Source organism: Oncorhynchus mykiss, chromosome 19 (genome assembly GCF_057628025.1).
Source record: "Oncorhynchus mykiss isolate SJ-2025 chromosome 19, ASM5762802v1, whole genome shotgun sequence".
NCBI lineage: Eukaryota > Metazoa > Chordata > Actinopteri > Salmoniformes > Salmonidae > Oncorhynchus > Oncorhynchus mykiss.
Window position 1 is genome coordinate 862,791 of NC_143040.1, and position 22,480 is coordinate 885,270.

The 22,480-nt window shown below is 44.2% G+C and overlaps 1 protein-coding gene across 4 annotated transcripts; it reads left to right on the plus strand.

The window, feature by feature from the left end:
* Positions 1–4,961: 4,961 nt before the first annotated feature.
* LOC149974619 (uncharacterized) lies at positions 4,962–21,451 on the plus strand. Of its 4 annotated transcripts, none has more exons than XM_090209749.1 (7): positions 4,962–5,099; positions 11,682–14,875; positions 16,052–16,110; positions 16,339–16,472; positions 17,240–19,251; positions 19,298–19,336; positions 20,532–21,451. In XM_090209749.1, the coding sequence occupies exons 2-5, from the start codon at positions 11,696–11,698 to the stop codon at positions 17,341–17,343; spliced, it is 3,477 nt and encodes a 1,158-aa protein (XP_090065875.1). In that variant the 5' UTR covers positions 4,962–5,099; positions 11,682–11,695; the 3' UTR covers positions 17,344–19,251; positions 19,298–19,336; positions 20,532–21,451. The 4 variants fall into 4 exon arrangements, with proteins under 4 accessions (XP_090065875.1, XP_090065876.1, XP_090065877.1 ...); XM_090209750.1 differs by having other exon boundaries at positions 11,682–11,735; positions 11,823–14,875; positions 17,240–19,336; XM_090209751.1 differs by having other exon boundaries at positions 11,682–11,735; positions 11,931–14,875; positions 17,240–19,336.
* Positions 21,452–22,480: the final 1,029 nt, after the last annotated feature.

Below are 22,480 nucleotides of genomic sequence, written 5' to 3' on the forward strand. Positions count from 1 at the left end.
TGTTTTGTTCTGCCCAACAAGGTGGCTGAACAGGATGTGAGCAGTTCTGAGATGGTTTTGTGTGAAGTATGTGCCTCTGGGTTATTTGGGAATAGATGCTTTATAATAGGCTGTGTATTTCCGGGTAAGGTTGGGCCCTGACACGGCATCATCGGACTGAGCTTGTTGTCATTGCAGGCAATCTCAACGCTGTGCGTTACAGGGATGACATCCGCCTCCCTCACGTGGTACCCTTCCTGCAGGCTCATCATGACATGAGCCTCCAGCAAGACAATGCCACAAGCTATACTGCTCATTCTGTGCATTATTTCCTGCAAGACAGGAATGTCAGTGTTCTGCCATGGCCAGCAAAGAGCCCGTATCTCAATCCCATTGAGCACGTCTGTGACCCGTTGGATCGGAAGGTGAGGGCTAGGGCCATTCCCCCCTGAATTGTCCAGGAACCTGCAGGTTCCTTGGTGGAAGAGTGGGGTAACACCTCACAGCGAGAACTGGCGAATCTGTTGCAGTCCATGAGGAGGAGATGCACTGCAGTAATTAATGCAGCTGGTGGCCACTTTTGAATTTGACCCCACCTTTGTTCAGGGACACATTATTCCATTTCTGTTAGTCACATGTCTGTGGAACATGTTCAGTTTATGTCTCAGTTGCTGATTCTTGTTATGTTCAAACAAATATTGAAAATAAACGCAGTTGATAGCGAAAGGACGTTTCTTTTTTTGCTGAGTTTACTCAACTAAAAAAATTACTCAACATGTAAAAGTGTTGTTCCCATGTTTCAAGAGATGAAAAAACATGTTTACATCCCTGTTAGTGAGCATTTCTCCTTTTTTTTTCAAGAAGCCGATTAAACAGCATGATCATTACACAGGTGCACCTTGTGCTGAGGACAATAAAAGGCCACTTTAAAATGTGCAGTTTTGTCACACAAAACAATGCCATAAATGTCTCAAGTTTTGAGGGAGCGTGCAAATGGCATGTTGACTGCAGGAATGTCCACCCATAGCTGTTGCCAGATCATTTAATGTTCATTACTCTACCATAAGCCGACTCCAAAGTTGTTTTTGAGAAATTGGCCGAACGTCCAACTATGTAATCGGCATCACAACCACAGACCACGTGTAACCATGCCAACCCAGGACCTTCACATCCAGCTTCGTCACCTGCGGGATCGTCTAAGGGGGAGGGAGAGGGGGGGGGGGGGGGGTGTACTCTATGGACCATTCACCACAGGTAAAGATCTATAGACTATTCACTAGAGGTTTAGATCTATAGACCATTCACTAGAGGTAAAGATCTATAGACCATTCACTAGAGGTTTAGTGTGGAGAACTATAATCATGCTGCTCTATCTGACAGTGTAGAGAACTATAATCATGCTGCTCTATCTGACAGTATAGAGAACTGTAATCATGCTGCTCTATCTGACAGTATAGAGAACTGTAATCATGCTGCTCTATCTGACAGTGTAGAGAACTGTAATCATGCTGCTCTATCTGACAGTATAGAGAACTGTAATCATGCTGCTCTATCTGACAGTGTAGAGAACTATAATCATGCTGCTCTATCTGACAGTATAGAGAACTGTAATCATGCTGCTCTATCTGACAGTATAGAGAACTGTAATCATGCTGCTCTATCTAACAGTGTAGAGAACTATAATCATGCTGCTCTATCTGACAGTATAGAGAACTATAATCATGCTGCTCTATCTGACAGTGTAGAGAACTATAATCATGCTGCTCTATCTAACAGTGTAGAGAACTATAATCATGCTGCTCTATCTGACAGTATAGAGAACTATAATCATGCTGCTCTATCTGACAGTATAGAGAACTATAATCATGCTGCTCTATCTGACAGTATAGAGAACTGTAATCATGCTGCTCTATCTGACAGTGTAGAGAACTATAATCATGCTGCTCTATCTGACAGTGTAGAGAACTATAATCATGCTGCTCTATCTGACAGTATAGAGAACTATAATCATGCTGCTCTATCTGACAGTGTAGAGAATTGTAATCATGCTGCTCTATCTGACAGTATAGAGAACTGTAATCATGCTGCTCTATCTGACAGTATAGAGAATTGTAATCATGCTGCTCTATCTGACAGTGTAGAGAACTGTAATCATGCTGCTCTATCTGACAGTATGGAGAACTGTAATCATGCTGCTCTATCTGACAGCGTAGAGAACTGTAATCATGCTGCTCTATCTGACAGTGTAGAGAACTATAATCATGCTGCTCTATCTGACAGTTTAGAGAACTGTAATCATGCTGCTCTATCTGACAGTATAGAGAACTATAATCATGCTGCTCTATCTGACAGTATGGAGAACTATAATCATGCTGCTCTATCTGACAGTGTAGAGAACTATAATCATGCTGCTCTATCTGACAGTGTAGAGAACTATAATCATGCTGCTCTATCTGACAGTATAGAGAACTGTAATCATGCTGCTCTATCTGACAGTATAGAGAACTGTAATCATGCTGCTCTATCTGACAGTATAGAGAACTGTAATCATGCTGCTCTATCTGACAGTATAGAGAACTGTAATCATGCTGCTCTATCTGACAGTATAGAGAACTGTAATCATGCTGCTCTATCTGACAGTGTAGAGAACTATAATCATGCTGCTCTATCTGACAGTATAGAGAACTGTAATCATGCTGCTCTATCTGACAGTATAGAGAACTATAATCATGCTGCTCTATCTGACAGTATAGAGAACTATAATCATGCTGCTCTATCTGACAGTGTAGAGAACGTCTGAAAGGCCTTGAACTAATCATCACCTGAGAAAGCTTTGTCCATTCCGTTGTTCGGCATTGAAACAACGTCCACGAGGACCATGTTTCGCACTCAGTTTCAACCTGCGTCTTCAAAAATGTTTGCCTAACAAAAGCACGATATTGTTTTGATGATCCGAGTTTGATGTGATTTTCATAACGCATTCACATTGATATCAGAATGGTTACAGGGACAATAGAGCCCTGGGTACCAGGACATTAGGACCTGATGGAGGGACAATAGAGCCCTGGGTACCAGGACATTAGGACATGAAGAAGGGACAATAGAGCCCTGGGTACCAGGACATTAGGACCTGATGGAGGGACAATAGAGCCCTGGGTACCAGGACATTAGGACCTGATGGAGGGACAATAGAGCCCTGGGTACCAGGACATTAGGACATGAAGAAGGGACAATAGAGCCCTGAGTACCAGGTCATTAGGACATGAAGAAGGGACAATAGAGCCCTGGGTACCAGGACATTAGGACATGAAGAAGGGACAATAGAGCCCTGGGTACCAGGACATTAGGACCCGATGGAGGGACAATAGAGCCCTGAGTACCAGGACATTAGAACCTGATGGAGGGACAATAGAGCCCTGAGTACCAGACCATTAGGACCTGATGGAGGGACAATAGAGCCCTGGGTACCAGGTCATTAGGACATGACGGTCGTTAATGAGTTGGGTACCAGGTCATTAGGACATGAAGAAGGGACAATAGAGCCCTGAGTACCAGGACATTAGGACATGAAGAAGGGACAATAGAGCCCTGAGTACCAGACCATTAGGACCTGATGTGGGCTATACTCAGCCTTGTCTCAGGGTAGTAAGATGGTGAGTGGTCTGTTGATCCCTCTAGTGGTGTTGGGGCTGTGGGCATCCTGCCTGTTTGGCCCTGTCCGGAGGTAACTTTAGATGGTGCCCTGAACCCCCCTGTCTCAGAGCCCAGTATCTATGTTGCATAGCCAGGGAGTTAAGGCCAGTCTGTCTGATCTGGGGTATTGAACCCTGACCTGTTCACAGGACCTTAAGGGCCACATGTAGCCTACTCTTAAATCTCAATCTGGTACAGCCAGAAGAGGACTGGCCCACCCCTCAGAGCCTGGTTCCTCTGGTCTACCCAGTACAGCCAGAAGAGGACTGGCCCACCCCTCAGAGCCTGGTTCCTCTGGTCTACCCAGTACAGCAAGAAGAGGACTGGCCCACCCCTCAGAGCCTAGTTCATCTGGTCTACCCAGTACAGCCAGAAGAGGACTGGCCCAACCCTCAGAGCCTGGTTCCTCTGGTCTACCCAGTGCAGCCAGAAGAGGACTGGCCCACCCCTCAGAGCCTGGTTCCTCTGGTCTACCCAGTGCAGCCAGAAGAGGACTGGCCCACCCCTCAGAGCCTGGTTCCTCTGGTCTACCCAGTACAGCCAGAAGAGGACTGGCCCACCCCTCAGAGCCTGGTTCCTCTGGTCTACCCAGTACAGCTAGAAGAGGACTGGCCCACCCCTCAGAGCCTGGTTCCTCTGGTCTACCCAGTACAGCCAGAAGAGGACTGGCCCACCCCTCAGAGCCTGGTTCCTCTCTAGGTTTCTAATCTCCACCAGGCACAGCCAGAAGAGGACTGGCCCACCCCTCAGAGCCTGGTTCCTCTCTAGGTTTCTAATCTCCACCAGGCACAGCCAGAAGAGGACTGGCCCACCCCTCAGAGCCTGGTTCCTCTCTAGGTTTCTAATCTCCACCAGGCACAGCCAGAAGAGGACTGGCCCCACCCATCATAGCCTGGTTCCTCTCTAGGTTTCTTCCTAGGTTCCTGCCTTTCTAGGGAGGTTTTTCCTAGCCACCGTGCTTCTACACCTGCATTGTTTGCTGTTTGGGGGTTTTAGGTCTGGATTTCTGTACAGCACTTTGTGACTTCAGCTGATGTAAGAAGGGCTTTATGAATAAATGTGATTGATCCCTCACTTTGTATTCGTTGTTTGTTTTCAGCTGGGTTTGAACAAACATCATAACACTGAGGGTGTGGTTAAGGTAGTCTAAGAGTCACTTTTTGACTTTGGTTAGTCGTTTGGCAGGTCTTGTAGGTGGATAAATTTTTTTGAAAAGCATGATTGACGCTCGTGAATGGCAGGTGAAAAACGAGTCCAGCAAGTTAGAAAAAATTACAAGTCTAGTTTTCCGCCATCGTACAAAACCCCCTCTGCCCAGGAGTTGATCATCTTTAGTTCTCAGAAAGAGAGGAGAAGTTATTTGTGCATATTCTCTCATCTGAGAGGTCTACAGGTCCTAGCAGACACAACGTCTCTGATATTCTCAGGTAGGAAGCAGCTTCGGTGAATTTGATTGTCATGATTGCTTGTTCAAATTGTATATACAGTTTTCTTCCTATTTCAAGACATTAGTCGTCTTAGACCTACCTATGCAACTGAAAGCTCCGTCTGTTATTAACGGGATGCTATAGGTGTAAACCCATAGATGTAGGGTAACTGTTGAAATCTGTTATTAACGGGATGCTATAGGTGTAAACCCATAGATGTAGGATAACTGTTGCCATCTGTTATTAACGGGATGCTATAGGTGTAAACCCGTAGATGTAGGTTAACTGTTGCCATCTGTTATTAACGGGATGCTATAGGTGTAAACCCATAGATGTAGGTTAACTGTTGCCATCTGTTATTAACGGGATGCTATAGGTGTAAACCCATAGATGTAGGCTAACTGTTGCCATCTGTTATTAACGGGATGCTATAGGTGTAAACCCATAGATGTAGGTTAACTGTTGCCATCTGTTATTAACGGGATGCTATAGGTGTAAACCCATAGATGTAGGCTAACTGTTGCCATCTGTTATTAACGGGATGCTATAGGTGTAAACCCATAGATGTAGGCTAACTGTTGCCATCTGTTATTAACGGGATGCTATAGGTGTAAACCCATAGATGTAGGCTAACTGTTGCCATCTGTTATTAACGGGATGCTATAGGTGTAAACCCATAGATGTAGGCTAACTGTTGCCATCTGTTATTAACGGGATGCTATAGGTGTAAACCCATAGATGTAGGCTAACTGTTGCCATCTGTTTTTAATGGGACACTATAGGTGTAAACCCATAGATGTAGGCTAACTGTTGCCATCTGTTATTAACGGGATGCTATAGGTATAATCCCATTAGTGTAGGGATTGCTTGACGGGATATTTTTATAGAGGTGCAGAATTGTTGATGTAGCTTCACCAAGGCCAATCTGATTCACAATTTAGAGAGAGAGAGAGAGAGAGAGAGAGAGAGAGGGATAGAGAGAGAGAGAGAGAGAGAGAGAGAGAGAGAGAGAGATGGTGAGAGAGATATAGAGAGATGAGATGAAAGGGAGGTGTGGTAAGGAGGGGAGAAAGAAACAGGTTGGACTCACTTCCACTTAACAGTGTTAAGATAACTACCCCACTGAATCAATGACTTTAAGATAACTACCACACTGAATCAATGACTTTAAGATAATTACCACACACATAAATGACTTTAAGATAACTACCACACTGAATAAATGACTTTAAGATAATTACCACACTGAATAAATGACTTTAAGATAATTACCACACTGAATAAATTACTTTAAGATAATTACCACATGAATAAATGACTTTAAGATAACTACCACACTGAATCAATTACTTTAAGATAACTACCACACTGAATCAATGACTTTAAGATAACTACCACACTGAATCAATGACTTTAAGATAACTACCACACTGAATCAATGACTTTAAGATAACTACCACACTGAATAAATTACTTTAAGATAATTACCACACTGAATAAATGGCTTTAAGATAATTACCACACTGAATAAATGACTTTAAGATAATTACCACACAAATAAATGACTTTAAGATAATTACCACACTGAATAAATGACTTTAAGATAATTACCACACTGAATCAATGACTTTAAGATAACTACCACACTGAATAAATGACTTTAATATAACTACCACACTGAATCAATGACTTTAAGATATCTATCACACTGAATCAATGACTTTTAGATAAGTACCACACTGAATAAATGACTTTAATTAAGATAACTACCACACTGAATCAATTACTTTAAGATAACTACCACACTGAATCAATGACTTTAGGATAACTACCACACTGAATCAATTACTTTAAGATAACTACCACACTGAATCAATGAGTTTTGAGGCTGGTTAGGATTTACAGATTTAAAGGCCTTCTCTACACCTTCAGAGGATGGGTCGTCCTTCACAAGCTGACAAGAACTGTTGCCTAGTCTGGTAATTACAAGGCTAGAAAGGGGGATAACTTTTTGGGAACGTCCAGTCAGTCTTTGGTAGTTTGATAATGTTGTAAAAAAATATATATATATATACTTGATTACTGGTAACCTTAGCAACACTTATTTTCTCTTCCTGGCTCCCGAGTGACGCGGCGGTCTAAGGCACTACGTCTCAGCAGCTTGAGGCGTCACTACAGACACCCTGATTCGAATCCAGGCTGTATGACAACCGGCCGTGATTGGGAGTCCCATAGGGCGGCGAACAAGGCCCAGGGTTGTCCCGGTTTGGCCGGTGTAGGCCGTCGTTGTAAATAATAATTTATTCTTAACTGACTTGCCTAGTTAAATAAAGGTTACATTAAAATAAACTGTATATAGGGAATAGGGTGCCTAAGTAGTGTACTATACTGTATATAGGGAATAGGGTGCCTAAGTAGTGCACTATACTGTATATAGGGAATAGGGTGCCGATGTAGTGTACTATACTGTATATAGGGAATAGGGTGCCTAAGTAGTGTACTATACTGTATATAGGGAATAGGGTGCCTAAGTAGTGTACTATACTGTATATAGGGAATAGGGTGCCTAAGTAGTGCACTATACTGTATATAGGGAATAGGGTGCCTAAGTAGTGCACTATACTGTATATAGGGGATAGGGTGCTAAGTAGTGTACTATACTGTATATAGGGAATAGGGTGCTAAGTAGTGTACTATACTGTATATAGGGAATAGGGTGCCTAAGTAGTGTACTATACTGTATATAGGGAATAGGGTGCCTAAGTAGTGCACTATACTGTATATAGGGAATAGGGTGCTAAGTAGTGTACTATACTGTATATAGGGAATAGGGTGCCGATGTAGTGTCAATGACTTTAGGATAACTACCACACTGAATCAATTACTTTAAGATAACTACCACACTGAATCAATGACTTTAGGATAACTACCACACTGAATCAATTACTTTTAATTACTTTATATATTAAATAAAGGTTACATTAAAATAAACTGTATATAGGGAATAGGGTGTCTAAGCAGTGCACTATACTGTATATAGGGAATAGGGTGCCTAAGTAGTGCACTATACTGTATATAGGGAATAGGGTGCCTAAGTAGTGCACTATACTGTATATAGGGAATAGGGTGCCTAAGTAGTGCACTATACTGTATATAGGGAATAGGGTGCCTAAGTAGTGTACTATACTGTATATAGGGAATAGGGTGCCTAAGTAGTGCACTATACTGTATATAGGGAATAGGGTGCCTAAGTAGTGTACTATACTGTATATAGGGAATAGGGTGCCTAAGTAGTGTACTATACTGTATATAGGGAATAGGGTGCCTAAGTAGTGTACTATACTGTATATAGGGAATAGGGTGCCTAAGTAGTGCACTATACTGTATATAGGGAATAGGGTGCCTAAGTAGTGCACTATACTGTATATAGGGAATAGGGTGCCTAAGTAGTGCACTATACTGTATATAGGGAATAGGGTGCCTAAGTAGTGCACTGTACTGTATATAGGGAATAGGGTGCCTAAGTAGTGTACTATACTGTATATAGGGAATAGGGTGCCTAAGTAGTGCACTATACTGTATATAGGGAATAGGGTGCCTAAGTAGTGCACTATACTGTATATAGGGAATAGGGTGCCTAAGTAGTGCACTGTACTGTATATAGGGAATAGGGTGCCTAAGTAGTGCACTATACTGTATATAGGGAATAGGGTGCCTAAGTAGTGCACTATACTGTATATAGGGAATAGGGTGCCTAAGTAGTGCACTGTACTGTATATAGGGAATAGGGTGCCTAAGTAGTGCACTATACTGTATATAGGGAATAGGGTGCCTAAGTAGTGCACTATACTGTATATAGGGAATAGGGTGCCTAAGTAGTGCACTATACTGTATATTTTTTTTATTTTTTTTTTACCTTTATTTAACCAGGCAAGTCAGTTAAGAACAAATTCTTATTTTCAATGACGGCCTGGGAACAGTGGGTTAACTGCCTGTTCAGGGGCAGAACGACAGCTCGGGGGTTTGAACTCACAACCTTCCGGTTACTAGTCCAACGCTCTAACCACTAGGCTACCCTGCCGCCCCTGTATATAGGGAATAGGGTGCCGATGTAGTGCACTATACTGTATATAGGGAATAGGGTGCCTAAGTAGTGCACTATACTGTATATAGGGAATAGGGTGCCGATGTAGTGTACTATACTGTATATAGGGAATAGGGTGCCTAAGTAGAACACTATACTGTATATAGGGAATAGGGTGCCTAAGTAGAACACTATACTGTATATGGGGAATAGGGTGCCTAAGTAGTGCACTATACTGTATATAGGGAATAGGGTGCCTAAGTAGAACACTATACTGTATATAGGGAATAGGGTGCCTAAGTAGTGCACTATACTGTATATAGGGAATAGGGTGCCGATGTAGTGCACAATACTGTATATGGGGAATAGGGTGCCTAAGTAGTGCACTATACTGTATATAGGGAATAGGGTGCCTAAGTAGAACACTATACTGTATATAGGGAATAGGGTGCCTAAGTAGAACACTATACTGTATATAGGGAATAGGGTGCCTAAGTAGTGCACTATACTGTATATAGGGAATAGGGTGCCGATGTAGTGCACAATACTGTATATAGGGAATAGGGTGCCTAAGTAGAACACTATACTGTATATAGGGAATAGGGTGCCTAAGTAGAACACTATACTGTATATAGGGAATAGGGTGCCTAAGTAGTGCACTATACTGTATATAGGGAATAGGGTGCCGATGTAGTGCACAATACTGTATATGGGGAATAGGGTGCCTAAGTAGTGCACTATACTGTATATAGGGAATAGGGTGCCTAAGTAGAACACTATACTGTATATAGGGAATAGGGTGCCTAAGTAGAACACTATACTGTATATAGGGAATAGGGTGCCTAAGTAGTGTACTATACTTTTATAAGGTTAAATAAATTATTATAATAATAATGATAATAAGAATAATATATATTTTTTTTATATATATATATATAATGAGGATAATGACAATAATGTTAATGATGGTAATGATAATAAAGATAATAATCATGATATTAATAATGATAATAATAATAATGATGACAATAATAATAATGATAATAATAATGATAGTAATAATAATAATAATTATTAGCATAATAATGATGATAATAATAATGATGTTAATGATATGAATGGTGATAATAATAATGATACTAACAACGACGATAACGATAATTATTGCAATAACGATAACAATAATGGTAATAAAAAGTATCATGTTGATAATGATAATAATCATAATAACAATGATAATAATAATAATAATAATGATAATAATGATACAGTGATAATGCTATAATGATCATAACAATGATAATGATAATCACAATAATAATAATAATGATAATAATGATACAGCGACAATGATAATAACAATAATAACAATGATAATGATAATAATAATAATGACAATGATAATAACAATAATGCGATAATGACAATAACAATAATAACAATGATCATGATAATAATTATAATAATGATAATGTGATAATGATAATAACAATAATATTTATACATAATTATAATTATACAGTAATGTACAGCAATACAGTAATCTACAGTGAAAGCAGAGCAGAGGGCTGAAGACATTGGAAGCAGGCTGATAAGACATCTACTGGTAAACACATGGGGGACACTGTTAATACAACTGAAGGTATTATAGGACTGCTTTTTTAATAATAATAATAACAATGATAACAACAATGATAATGATGATAATAATAATAATAATGATGATAATAATAATAATGATAATAATAATAACAATAATAATAATAACAGTAATAATAATAATAATAATAATAATAATGATGATAATAATAATAACAATGATACTGGCGATAATGAAAATAACAATAATAACAATGATAATAATGATCATGATCATGATGGTAATAATAATGATGCAAATAATAATAATAATAATGATAATAGCAATGATGATAATGATAACGATAAGGATAATAATAATAACGACGATAATTGTAGTGATGTTAATGATAACAATATTGGTAATAATAATGATAATGGTTTTAATAAAATAACAATAATAACAATGATAATAATAATAATAATGATAACACTGATCATGATCATAATGATAATAATAATGATGATAATGATAATAACAATGACAATAACAATGATAATAATAATGATAATAATGATAATAATAATGATGATAATGATAATAACAATGATAATAATAATATTAATGATAATAATAATAATGATAATAATACAGTAATCTACAGTGAAAGCAGAGCAGAGGGCTGAAGACATTGGAAGCAGGCTGATAAGACATCTACTGGTAAACACATAGGGGACACTGTTAATACAACTGAAGGTATTATAGGACTGCTGTTTGAATATCAATGAACATCATATGATTTTGGAATATGGACTAATATCTAATTAATCTTGGTCAATGACATCATCCTTCAACACTGGTTAATGAAAGATCTAACGGAGTTCATGTATGATTGATGTTGTGTGGTTTACCTCAACAGAGACCTAAAAGGACATGGATATGAAGCCTCTGATGATTCTCCTCCTGCTAGCAGGTAATACACTGTGTTTGAGTTTAGCCCCTGTAGCAGCTGGTACCACCACCTCTCTTGCAACAGCTGTCACTACCACCACCCCTGCAGCAGCTGTCACCACCACCACCCCTGCAGCAGCTGTCACCACCACCGCCCCTGCAGCACCTGTCACTACCACCACCCCTGCAGCAGCTGTCACCACCACCACCCCTGCAGCAGCTGTCACCACCACCGCACCTGCAGCAGCTGGCACCACCACCACTACTCCTGCAGCAGCTGTCACCACCACCGCTCCTGCAGCAGCTGTCACCACCACCGCTCCTGCAGCAGCTGGTACCACCACCACTCCAGTAGCAGCTGTCACCACCACCACTCCTGCAGCAGCTGTCACCACCACCGCTCCTGCAGCAGCTGTCACCACCACCGCCCCTGCAGCAGCTGGTACCACCACCACTCCTGCAGCAGCTGTCACCACCACCACTCCTCCAGCAGCTGGTACCACCACCACTCCTGCAGCAGCTGTCACCACCACCACTCCTCCAGCAGCTGGTACCACCACCACTCCTGCAGCAGCTGTCACCACCACCACTCCTCCAGCAGCTATCACCACCACCACTCCAGTAGCAGCTGTCACCACCACCACTCCTGCAGCAGCTGTCACTACCACCACTCCTCCAGCAGCTGTCACCACCACCACTCCTCCAGCAGCTGGTATCACCACCACTCCTCCAGCAGCTGTCACCACCACCACTCCTCCAGCAGCTGGTACCACCACCACTCCTGCAGCAGCTGTCACCACCACCACTCCTCCAGCAGCTGGTACCACCACCACTCCTGCAGCAGCTGTCACCACCACCACTCCTCCAGCAGCTGTCACCACCACCACTCCAGTAGCAGCTGTCACCACCACCACTCCTGCAGCTGCTGTTACTATCACCACTCCTCCAGCAGCTGTCACCACCACCACTCCAGTAGCAGCTGTCACCACCACCACTCCTGCAGCAGCTGTCACCACCACCACTCCTGCAGCAGCTGTCACCACCACCACTCCTGCAGCAGCTGTCACCACCACCACTCCTGCAGCAGCTGTCACCACCACCACTCCAGTAGCAGCTGTCACCACCACCACTCCTGCAGCAGCTGTCACCACCACCACTCCAGTAGCAGCTGTCACCACCACCACTCCTGCAGCAGCTGTCACCACCACCACTCCTGCATCAGCTGTCACCACCACCACTCCTGCAGCAGCTGTCACCACCACCACTCCTGCAGCAGCTGTCACCACCACCACTCCTGCATCAGCTGTCACCACCACCACTCCTGCAGCAGCTGTCACCACCACCACTCAGACAGCAGCTGTCACCACCACCAATCCTGCAGCAGCTGGTACCACCACCACTCCTGCAGCAGCTGGTACCACCACCACTCCTGCAGCAGCTGTCACTACCACCACTCCTGCAGCAGCTGGTACCACCACCACCACTCTTGCAGCAGCTGGTACCACCACCACTCCTGCAGCAGCTGTCACCACCACCACTCCTCCAGCAGCTGTCACCACCACCACTCCTGCAGCAGCTGGTACCACCACCACTCCTGCAGCAGCTGGTACCACCACCACTCCTGCAGCAGCTGTCACTACCACCACTCCTGCAGCAGCTGGTACCACCACCACCACTCTTGCAGCAGCTGGTACCACCACCACTCCTGCAGCAGCTGGTACCACCACCACTCCTGCAGCAGCTGTCACTACCACCACTCCTCCAGCAGCTGGTACCACCACCACTCCTGCAGCAGCTGGTACCACCACCACCACTCTTGCAGCAGCTGGTACCACCACCACTCCTGCAGCAGCTGGTACCACCACCACCACTCTTGCAGCAGCTGTCACTACCACAACTCCTGCAGCAGCTGGTACCACCACCACTCCTGTAGCAGCTGGTACCACCACCACCACTCTTGCAGCAGCTGGTACCACCACCACCACTCTTGCAGCAGCTGGTACCACCACCACTCCTGCAGCAGCTGGTACCACCACCACCACTCTTGCAGCAGCTGGTACCACCACCACCACTCCTTCAGCAGCTGGTACCACCACCACTCCTTCAGCAGCTGGTACCACCACCACTCCTGCAGCAGCTGGTACCACCACCACTCCTGTAGCAGCTGGTACCACCACCACCACTCTTGCAGCAGCTGGTACCACCACCACTCCTGCAGCAGCTGTTACCACCACCACTCCTTCAGTAGCTGGTACCACCACCACTCCTGCAGCAGCTGGTACCACCACCACCACTCTTGCAGCAGCTGGTACCACCACCACTCCTGCAGCAGCTGGTACCACCACCACTTCTGCAGCAGCTGGTACCACCACCACCACTCTTGCAGCAGCTGGTACCACCACCACTTCTGCAGCAGCTGGTACCACCACCACCACTCTTGCAGCAGCTGGTACCACCACCACTCCTGCAGCAGCTGGTACCACCACCACTCCTTCAGCAGCTGGTACGACCACCACTCCTGCAGCAGCTGGTACCACCACCACCACTCTTGCAGCAGCTGGTACCACCACCACTCCTGCAGCAGCTGGTACCACCACCACTCCTGCAGCAGCTGGTACCACCACCACCACTCCTGCAGCAGCTGGTACCACCACCACTCCTGTAGCAGCTGGTACCACCACCACCACTCTTGCAGCAGCTGGTACCACCACCACTCCTGTAGCAGCTGGTACCACCACCACCACTCTTGCAGCTGCTGGTACCACCACCACCACTCCTTCAGCAGCTGGTACCACCACCACTCCTGTAGCAGCTGGTACCACCACCACCACTCTTGCAGCAGCTGGTACCACCACCACTCCTGTAGCAGCTGGTACCACCACCACCACTCTTGCAGCAGCTGGTACCACCACCACCACTCCTGCAGCAGCTGGTACCACCACCACTCCTGTAGCAGCTGGTACCACCACCACTCCAGTAGCAGCTGTCACCACCGCAGCTTCGGCAGCAACCACTTCCTCTGCTGTCGCATCACCTGACCCTCCATCTTCTAGTGAAGGAACAATGAGTCTTCAGTTCAGTCTCAACCAGACGTTCACCTCAGATCTTTCCAACACTTCCTCTTCAGGGTTCAAGACTCTGGCTGACAAAGTGACCTCTGAGGTAAGTATCGGGCGATTCCACGCTAGCGTAGGTAGGAAAATATTTCTAGTAGCTCAGATTGTTCTGGCAATTCTCACACAGAAACTTAATTGGGAGGAAAGCTGTTTGACACGGGTTTTGCTTTTGTATGACAAAACATTTTGGGGGGAAAATCGTAGGGCAGCGGTCTAGGGCACTGCATCTCAGTGTTAGAGGCATCACTACAGACCCTGGTTCGATTACAGGCTGTATCACAGTGGTCTAAGGCACTGCGTCTCAGTGTTAGAGGCATCACTACAGACCCTGGTTCGATTACAGGCTGTATCACAGTGGTCTAAGGCACTGCATCTCAGTGTTAGAGGCATCACTACAGACCCTGGTTCGATTACAGGCTGTATCACAGTGGTCTAAGGCACTGCGTCTCAGTGTTAGAGGCATCACTACAGACCCTGGTTCAAATCCTGGATGTATCACAACAGGTCGTGATTGGGAGACCCATAGGGTGGTGCACAATTGGCCCAGCGTCATCCTGGTTAGGGTTTGGCCAGGGGGGGGGGTTAAACCGTCATTGTAAATAAGAATTTGTTCTTAGCTGACTTACCCAGTTAAATAAAGGTTCAATACAATGTAAGTGTCCCTTTTAGACCTGTACATGCCTCCTGTAAAACTCTATATTCAGTTATCCTGTACATGCCTCCTGTAAAACCCTATCTTCAGTTATCCCGTACATGCCTCCTGTAAAACCCTATCATCAGTGAGCTTGTACATGGCTCCTGTAAAACCCTATCATCAGTTATCCTGTACATGCCTCCTGTAAAACCTCATCTTCAGTGAGCCTGTACATGCCTCCTGTAAAACCCTATCATCAGTTATCCTGTACATGCCTCCTGTAAAACCCTATCATCAGTTATCCTGTACATGCCTCCTGTAAATCCCTATCATCAGTTATCTTGTACATGGCTCCTGTAAAACCCTATAATCAGTTATCCTGTACATGGCTCCTGTAAAACCCTAACTTAACTTAACATCAGTGAGCCTGTACATGCCTCCTGTAAAACCCTATCATCAGTTATCTGTACATGCCAAGTCAAAAAGGGTACTATTGAGAGGTCCATTTACTATGAAAGAATGAAACCAAAGCTTCTATTAAGGACCCTGTTTTCATTGAACCGTTGATCATCCTATCTTTCAACGCAGGTGAACAAGGCTTTTGCTAAGACCCCAGGCTTCCGTCGTTCCATTGTCAACTCATTCAGGTAAGGGTATGAATTCTCATTACTGATTGACTAGGTTTCTGTTCTACCTTCTGTTATTTGTACTAATACATTGATGTTAATTACTGCATCGTTGGGTTTAAAGCTTGCAAGAAACTGCATTTCACTGGACTTGTGCACATGACATTAAAACTTGAAAACTTTGACGATGCTGATGATGATGATAATGATTTCTGAGGGTGGTCCATTTTCTCTCCTTCTCCTGAGTAGGAGTGGATCTGTAGTGACCGACATGACCCTCGTGTTCGACAAGCAGTCTTCGGTTCCCAGCTCAAGCAACGCACAGGCAATTCTCACCAGCAGTTCTACCTCCCTGAACATTATACCAGGCAGCGTCAGTGATGGTAAGTATTCATCTCTAGGTGCGGACTGGCCATCTGGCATTTTGGGCAAATGGCCAATGGGCTGGTCCATTTTCAGTCCAGTGGGTCTGTCTAACGTGTTTTTCTGGGCGTAAAAATTATAATTTTCTGGCTAATAATTTAGGAAATCTTTTTGCCAATATGTTAAAAATGCCAGGGCCGAGGCCTACTGGGTGGCGCAGTGGTTAAGGGCGCTGTACTGCAGAGCCAGTTGTGCCACTAGACACTCTGGGTTCGAACCCAGGCTCTGTCGTAACCGAACACGACTGGGAGTTCCGTGGGGCAACGCCTAAAATTGGCCTCTGGGATAGGGAGGGGTTGGCCAGCGACTCCTGTGGCGGGCCGGGGGCAGTGCGTGCTAACCAAGGTTGCACGGTGTTTCCTCTGACACATTGGTGCGGCTGGCTTCCGGGTTGGATGCGCGCTGTGATAAGAAGCAGTGCGGCTTGGTTGGGTTGTGTATTGGAGGACGCATGACTTTCAACCTTTGTCTCTCCCGAGCACGTACGGGAGTTTTAGCGATGAGACAAGATAGTAGCTATAAACAATTGGATACCACAAAAACGGGGTACAAAAATATTAAATGAAATTAAAAAATGCCAGGGCCAATTTCTGGTTCCTGTCCGCCCCTGTTTCACTGTCACCGTACACATCTATACGAGCAAAGTCAACATTTGAACAGAAACATGAAAAGACAATCCACTTTTGTAATTTACTGAACAACATCTCTGTTTTTCCTACTTTTTCAGGGTCATCAACCACATCAGGAAGTGCTCCCCGACCCACTTCCTTCTCTCTGGCTGCCTTGCCTCTCAGTTTGGCTCTGTTAATGGTACAGCTGCTGGCTAGCTAATAGCCTGGGGCATAGCTGCTGTGGCTCTGCTAGCTACTAGGCTAGCTAATAGCCTGGGGCATAGCTGCTGTGGCATTGATTTAACCAATCAACAGTTTCCCAGCTTTCATAGATACAGCCTTAAAGCTAGAATCCTTAGTTGCTACACCCATTTTTTACACCCATTTTTTACTTATAAATTCATTATATGTACCCATTGATTCTAGAAGAATATAACAACCTCATGAGTTTAGCTCAACTGTCGTACCCCATCAGAACCCAAAATATAAGCTTGTTTTACCCCAATGTTTCTAAACAATGCAAACAAACACTGTACAGCTTTAAAACATTATTAAAACTATAATTCTGATATCATGGATGGTCAGTCCTGGCATCCATAGCTCTGTCTATTTTATTTTACGTGGCAAGTCAGTTAAGAACAAATTCTTATTTAAAATGACGGCCTAGGAACAGTAGGTTAACTGCCTTGTAGTGGAGCAGCTCGGGCATTCGATCTTGCCTTTTCGGTTACTAGTCCAACACTCAAACCACTAGGCTACCTGCCACCCCTATGAATTTGAGAGTGGTCACATTTTTATTACCAAAAGCAGAGGCGGGGTGTGAATTTGTTATTGTTTCAATTAAGGATTCTAGCTTTAAGATGAATTACCTGCTTAAGCATGTGACAACACATTTTAACCGTGTTATTTGGCAAAATTATAAATGTATTTTAGGTACATTTCCCTATATTCATACACAAACAAAAACACAGCTAATTGTACTTTTTGATGTCAAGTATGATTTAAGGTGAAATCCTTTAAGAATGCTTATTGTTGTTTTGTTGATATTCATAGTATTATTAGTCGAGGGATTATCTTTTTTTTTACGGATTTGTATTTTTACAAACCAATACTAAAACGTGACAACTTGTAAAGGATATACCTTGTGCTAGATTCCATCTGATCTACTGCTATATGACATCCGAATAGCGGTTGTTTTGACGGTGTCGTAGGTGGAATTGCATTAGAGCTGTCGATTTGGGATGAGGTGGCAGGTAGACTAGTGGTTAGAGTGTAGAGGAGGCAGGTAGCCTAGTGGTTATAGTGTAGAGGAGGCAGGTAGTCTAGTGGTTAGAGTGTAGAGGAGGCAGGTAGCCTAGTGGTTAGAGTGTAGAGGAGGTAGGTAGCCTAGTGGTTAGAGTGTAGAGGAGGTAGGTAGTCTAGTGGTTAGAGTGTAGAGGAGGCAGGTAGTCTAGTGGTTAGAGTGTAGAGGAGGCAGGTAGACTAGTGGTTAGAGTGTAGAGGAGACAGGTAGCCTAGTGGTTAGAGTGTAGAGGAGGCAGGTAGCCTAGTGGTTAGAGTGTAGAGGAGACAGGTAGCCTAGTGGTTAGAGTGTAGGGGAGACAGGTAGCCTAGTGGTTAGAGTGGAGGGGAGGCAGGTAGCCTAGTGGTTAGAGTGGAGGGGAGGCAGGTAGCCTAGTGGTTAGAGTGTAGAGGAGGTAGGTAGTCTAGTGGTTAGACTGTAGAGGAGGCAGGTAGCCTAGTGGTTAGAGTGTAGAGGAGGCAGGTAGCCTAGTGGTTAGAGTGTAGAGGAGGCAGGTAGCCTAGTGGTTAGAGTGTAGAGGAGGCAGGTAGCCTAGTGGTTAGAGCGTCGAGGAGGCAGGTAGCCTAGTGGTTAGAGTGTAGAGGAGGCAGGTAGTCTAGTGGTTAGAGCGTCGAGGCGGCAGGTAGCCTAGTGGTTAGAGTGTAGAGGCGGCAGGTAGCCTAGTGGTTAGAGCGTCGAGGCGGCAGGTAGCCTAGTGGTTAGAGCGTCGAGGCGGCAGGTAGCCTAGTGGTTAGAGTGTAGAGGAGGCAGGTAGCCTAGTGGTTAGAGTGTAGAGGAGACAGGTAGCCTAGTGGTTAGAGTGTAGAGGAGGCAGGTAGCCTAGTGGTTAGAGTGTAGAGGAGGTAGGTAGCCTAGTGGTTAGAGTGTAGAGGAGGCAGGTAGTCTAGTGGTTAGAGCGTCGAGGCGGCAGGTAGCCTAGTGGTTAGAGTGTAGAGGAGGCAGGTAGCCTAGTGGTTAGAGTGTAGAGGAGGCAGGTAGTCTAGTGGTTAGAGCGTCGAGGAGGCAGGTAGCCTAGTGGTTAGAGTGTAGGGGAGGCAGGTAGCCTAGTGGTTAGAGTGTAGAGGAGGCAGGTAGCCTAGTGGTTAGAGTGTAGAGGAGGCAGGTAGCCTAGTGGTTAGAGTGTAGAGGAGGCAGGTAGCCTAGTGGTTAGAGTGTAGAGGAGGCAGGTAGTCTAGTGGTTAGAGCGTAGAGGAGGCAGGTAGCCTAGTGGTTAGAGTGTAGAGGAGGCAGGTAGCCTAGTGGTTAGAGCGTAGAGGAGGCAGGTAGCCTAGTGGTTAGAGTGTAGAGGAGGCAGGTAGTCTAGTGGTTAGAGCGTAGAGGAGGCAGCTAGCCTAGTGGTTAGAGTGTAGAGGAGGTAGGTAGTCTAGTGGTTAGAGCGTAGAGGAGGCAGGTAGTCTAGTGGTTAGAGTGTCGAGGCGGCAGGTAGCCTAGTGGTTAGAGTGTAGAGGAGGCAGGTAGCCTAGTGGTTAGAGTGTAGAGGAGGCAGGTAGTCTAGTGGTTAGAGGAGGCAGGTAGTCTAGTGGTTAGAGTGTAGAGGAGGTAGGTAGTCTAGTGGTTAGAGTGTAGAGGTGGCAGGTAGCCTAGTGGTTAGAGTGTAGAGGAGGCAGGTAGCCTAGTGGTTAGAGTGTAGAGGAGGCAGGTAGTCTAGTGGTTAGAGGAGGCAGGTAGTCTAGTGGTTAGAGTGTAGAGGAGGTAGGTAGCCTAGTGGTTAGAATGTAGAGGTGGCAGGTAGCCTAGTGGTTAGAGTGTAGAGGAGGCAGGTAGCCTAGTGGTTAGAGCATAGAGGCGGCAGGTAGCCTAGTGGTCAGAGCGTCGAGGCGGCAGGTAGCCTAGTGGTTAGAGTGTAGAGGAGGCAGGTAGCCTAGTGGTTAGAGTGTAGAGGAGGCAGGTAGTCTAGTGGTTAGAGGAGGCAGGTAATCTAGTGGTTAGAGTGTAGAGGAGGTAGGTAGCCTAGTGGTTAGAGTGTAGAGGTGGCAGGTAGCCTAGTGGTTAGAGTGTAGAGGAGGCAGGTAGCCTAGTGGTTAGAGCATAGAGGCGGCAGGTAGCCTAGTGGTCAGAGCATAGAGGCGGCAGGTAGCCTAGTGGTTAGAGTGTCGAGGCGGCAGGTAGCCTAGTGGTTAGAGCGTTGGAGTTATAACCGATAGGTTGCTAGATCGAGTCCCCTGAGCTGACAAGATAAACATCTGTCGTTCTTCCCCTGAACAAGTTAACCCGCTGTCATTGGAAAATAAGATTTTGATCCTAAATAAAGAGCTGTCAAAGATACAGAAATCCCATGTAGCCTTGTTACTCAATTAAAGCTACACTCGTTGTGAATCCAGCCAACATGTCAGATTTAAAAATCTGAATAGTTAGTCCTCTGGGTTTTGCCTGCTACATAAGTTCTGTTATACTCACAGACATGATTCAAACAGTTTTAGAAACTTCAGATTGTTTTCTATGCAAATAGATGAATAATATGCATATCTTATATTCTTGGCATGAGTAGCAGGAAGTTGAATTTGGGCACGCTATTTATCTAAAATTGAAAATTATGCCCCCTAGCTTTAAGAGGTTTTAAGATCAATTACACCTCCAACACGTTATTTATTTAACCAGGCTAGTTGAGAACAAGTTGCCAAACAATAGCTGTCGTCTGTCGCTGGTAAACAGCTGATTTGATGGAAGCTAGGCCCTTACTATTATTTAACATTTAACCTCTCACATACATCAATTCATGATGACTTGCACACAGTTTATCCATCTAATTTTTATACTGAAAATAACTAAAAGAAACAAAAACTTACCAATTGTACAGTTTATTTATTTTTTAAATATTTTTACTTGATTATAGTTCCCTCTTTAATTATTAACTGCTGTAACTATATTTACATTTAAATGTGTTATTTTGGGCACATCACTGAAGTGTCAAAGTGACTGAGGGACTAACGGGGACCACTTCAATGTTTTAAAACTGTTGTAGAGCCTCTCCTGGTTTGTACTTATCTTGTTATTATTAAATCTAATATATTATGTAACACTCGTAGAATATAGATTTGTCTTTTTTTTCATTACTGTTTGAATATAATGACATTTTGGGTCGCATGTAATGACATCTCAATATCCTTCTCGGGGTAAATCTCAATAATGTAGTCTAATATCCTTCTAGGGGTACATCTCAATAATCTGGTATGATATCCTTCTAGGGGTACATCTCAATAATCTGGTCTAATATCAGTCTAGGGGTAAATCTCAATAATCTAGTCTAATATCCTTCTAGGGGTACATCTCAATAATCTAGTCTAATATCCTTCTAGGGGTAAATCTCAATAATCTAGTCTCATATCCTTCTAGTGGTACATCTCAACAGTCTAGTTTTGTTTCCTCCCAGCGATGCATCTCAATAGTTGAACTAGAATACCAAATTAAAAATGTCACTTGCAGGTCCATCTGACCTCATCTAGTGGCAGCATTAGTATAACAGACGATACAGACTCACCCCTTGACCACACGAGAGACTGTTGAGACTTACCCCTAGACTACACTAGAGAATAATGAGAATCACACCTTGGCCACACTAGAGACTATTGACACTTACCCCTAGACTTCACTAGAGATTATTATTATTATTGAGACTTACCCCTTGACTACACGAGAGACTATTGAGACTTACCCCTAGACGACACTAGAGAATAATGAAATTCACCCCTTGACTATACTAGAGACCAATGAGACAAACTTCTAGACAAGACTATTGATACTCACCCCTAGAATAAACTAGAGACTGTTGAGACTCACCTCTAGACTATACTAGAGACAATTTAGACTCACCCTCTAGACTAAACTAGAGACTGTTAAGACTCACCCCTTGACTATACTAGAGACCAATGAGACAAACCTCTAGACAAGACTATTGATACTCACCTCTAGACTACACTAGAGACTATTGAGACTCACCTCTATACTTCACTAGAGACTGTTGAGACTCACCCCTAGACTAAACTAGAGACTGTTAAGACTCACCTCTAGACTATACTAGAGACAATTGAGACTCACCTATAGACTACACTAGAGA

Coding starts and splice junctions, on each gene's coding strand:
- LOC149974619 (XM_090209748.1), top strand. CDS start 11,696: ATGGATATGAAGCCTCTGATGATTCTCCTCCTGCTAGCAGGTAATACA. Junction 14,876..16,051: donor CTGACAAAGTGACCTCTGAG/GTAAGTATCGGG, acceptor CTTTCAACGCAG/GTGAACAAGGCTTTTGCTAA. Junction 16,473..17,239: donor ACCAGGCAGCGTCAGTGATG/GTAAGTATTCAT, acceptor CTACTTTTTCAG/GGTCATCAACCACATCAGGA.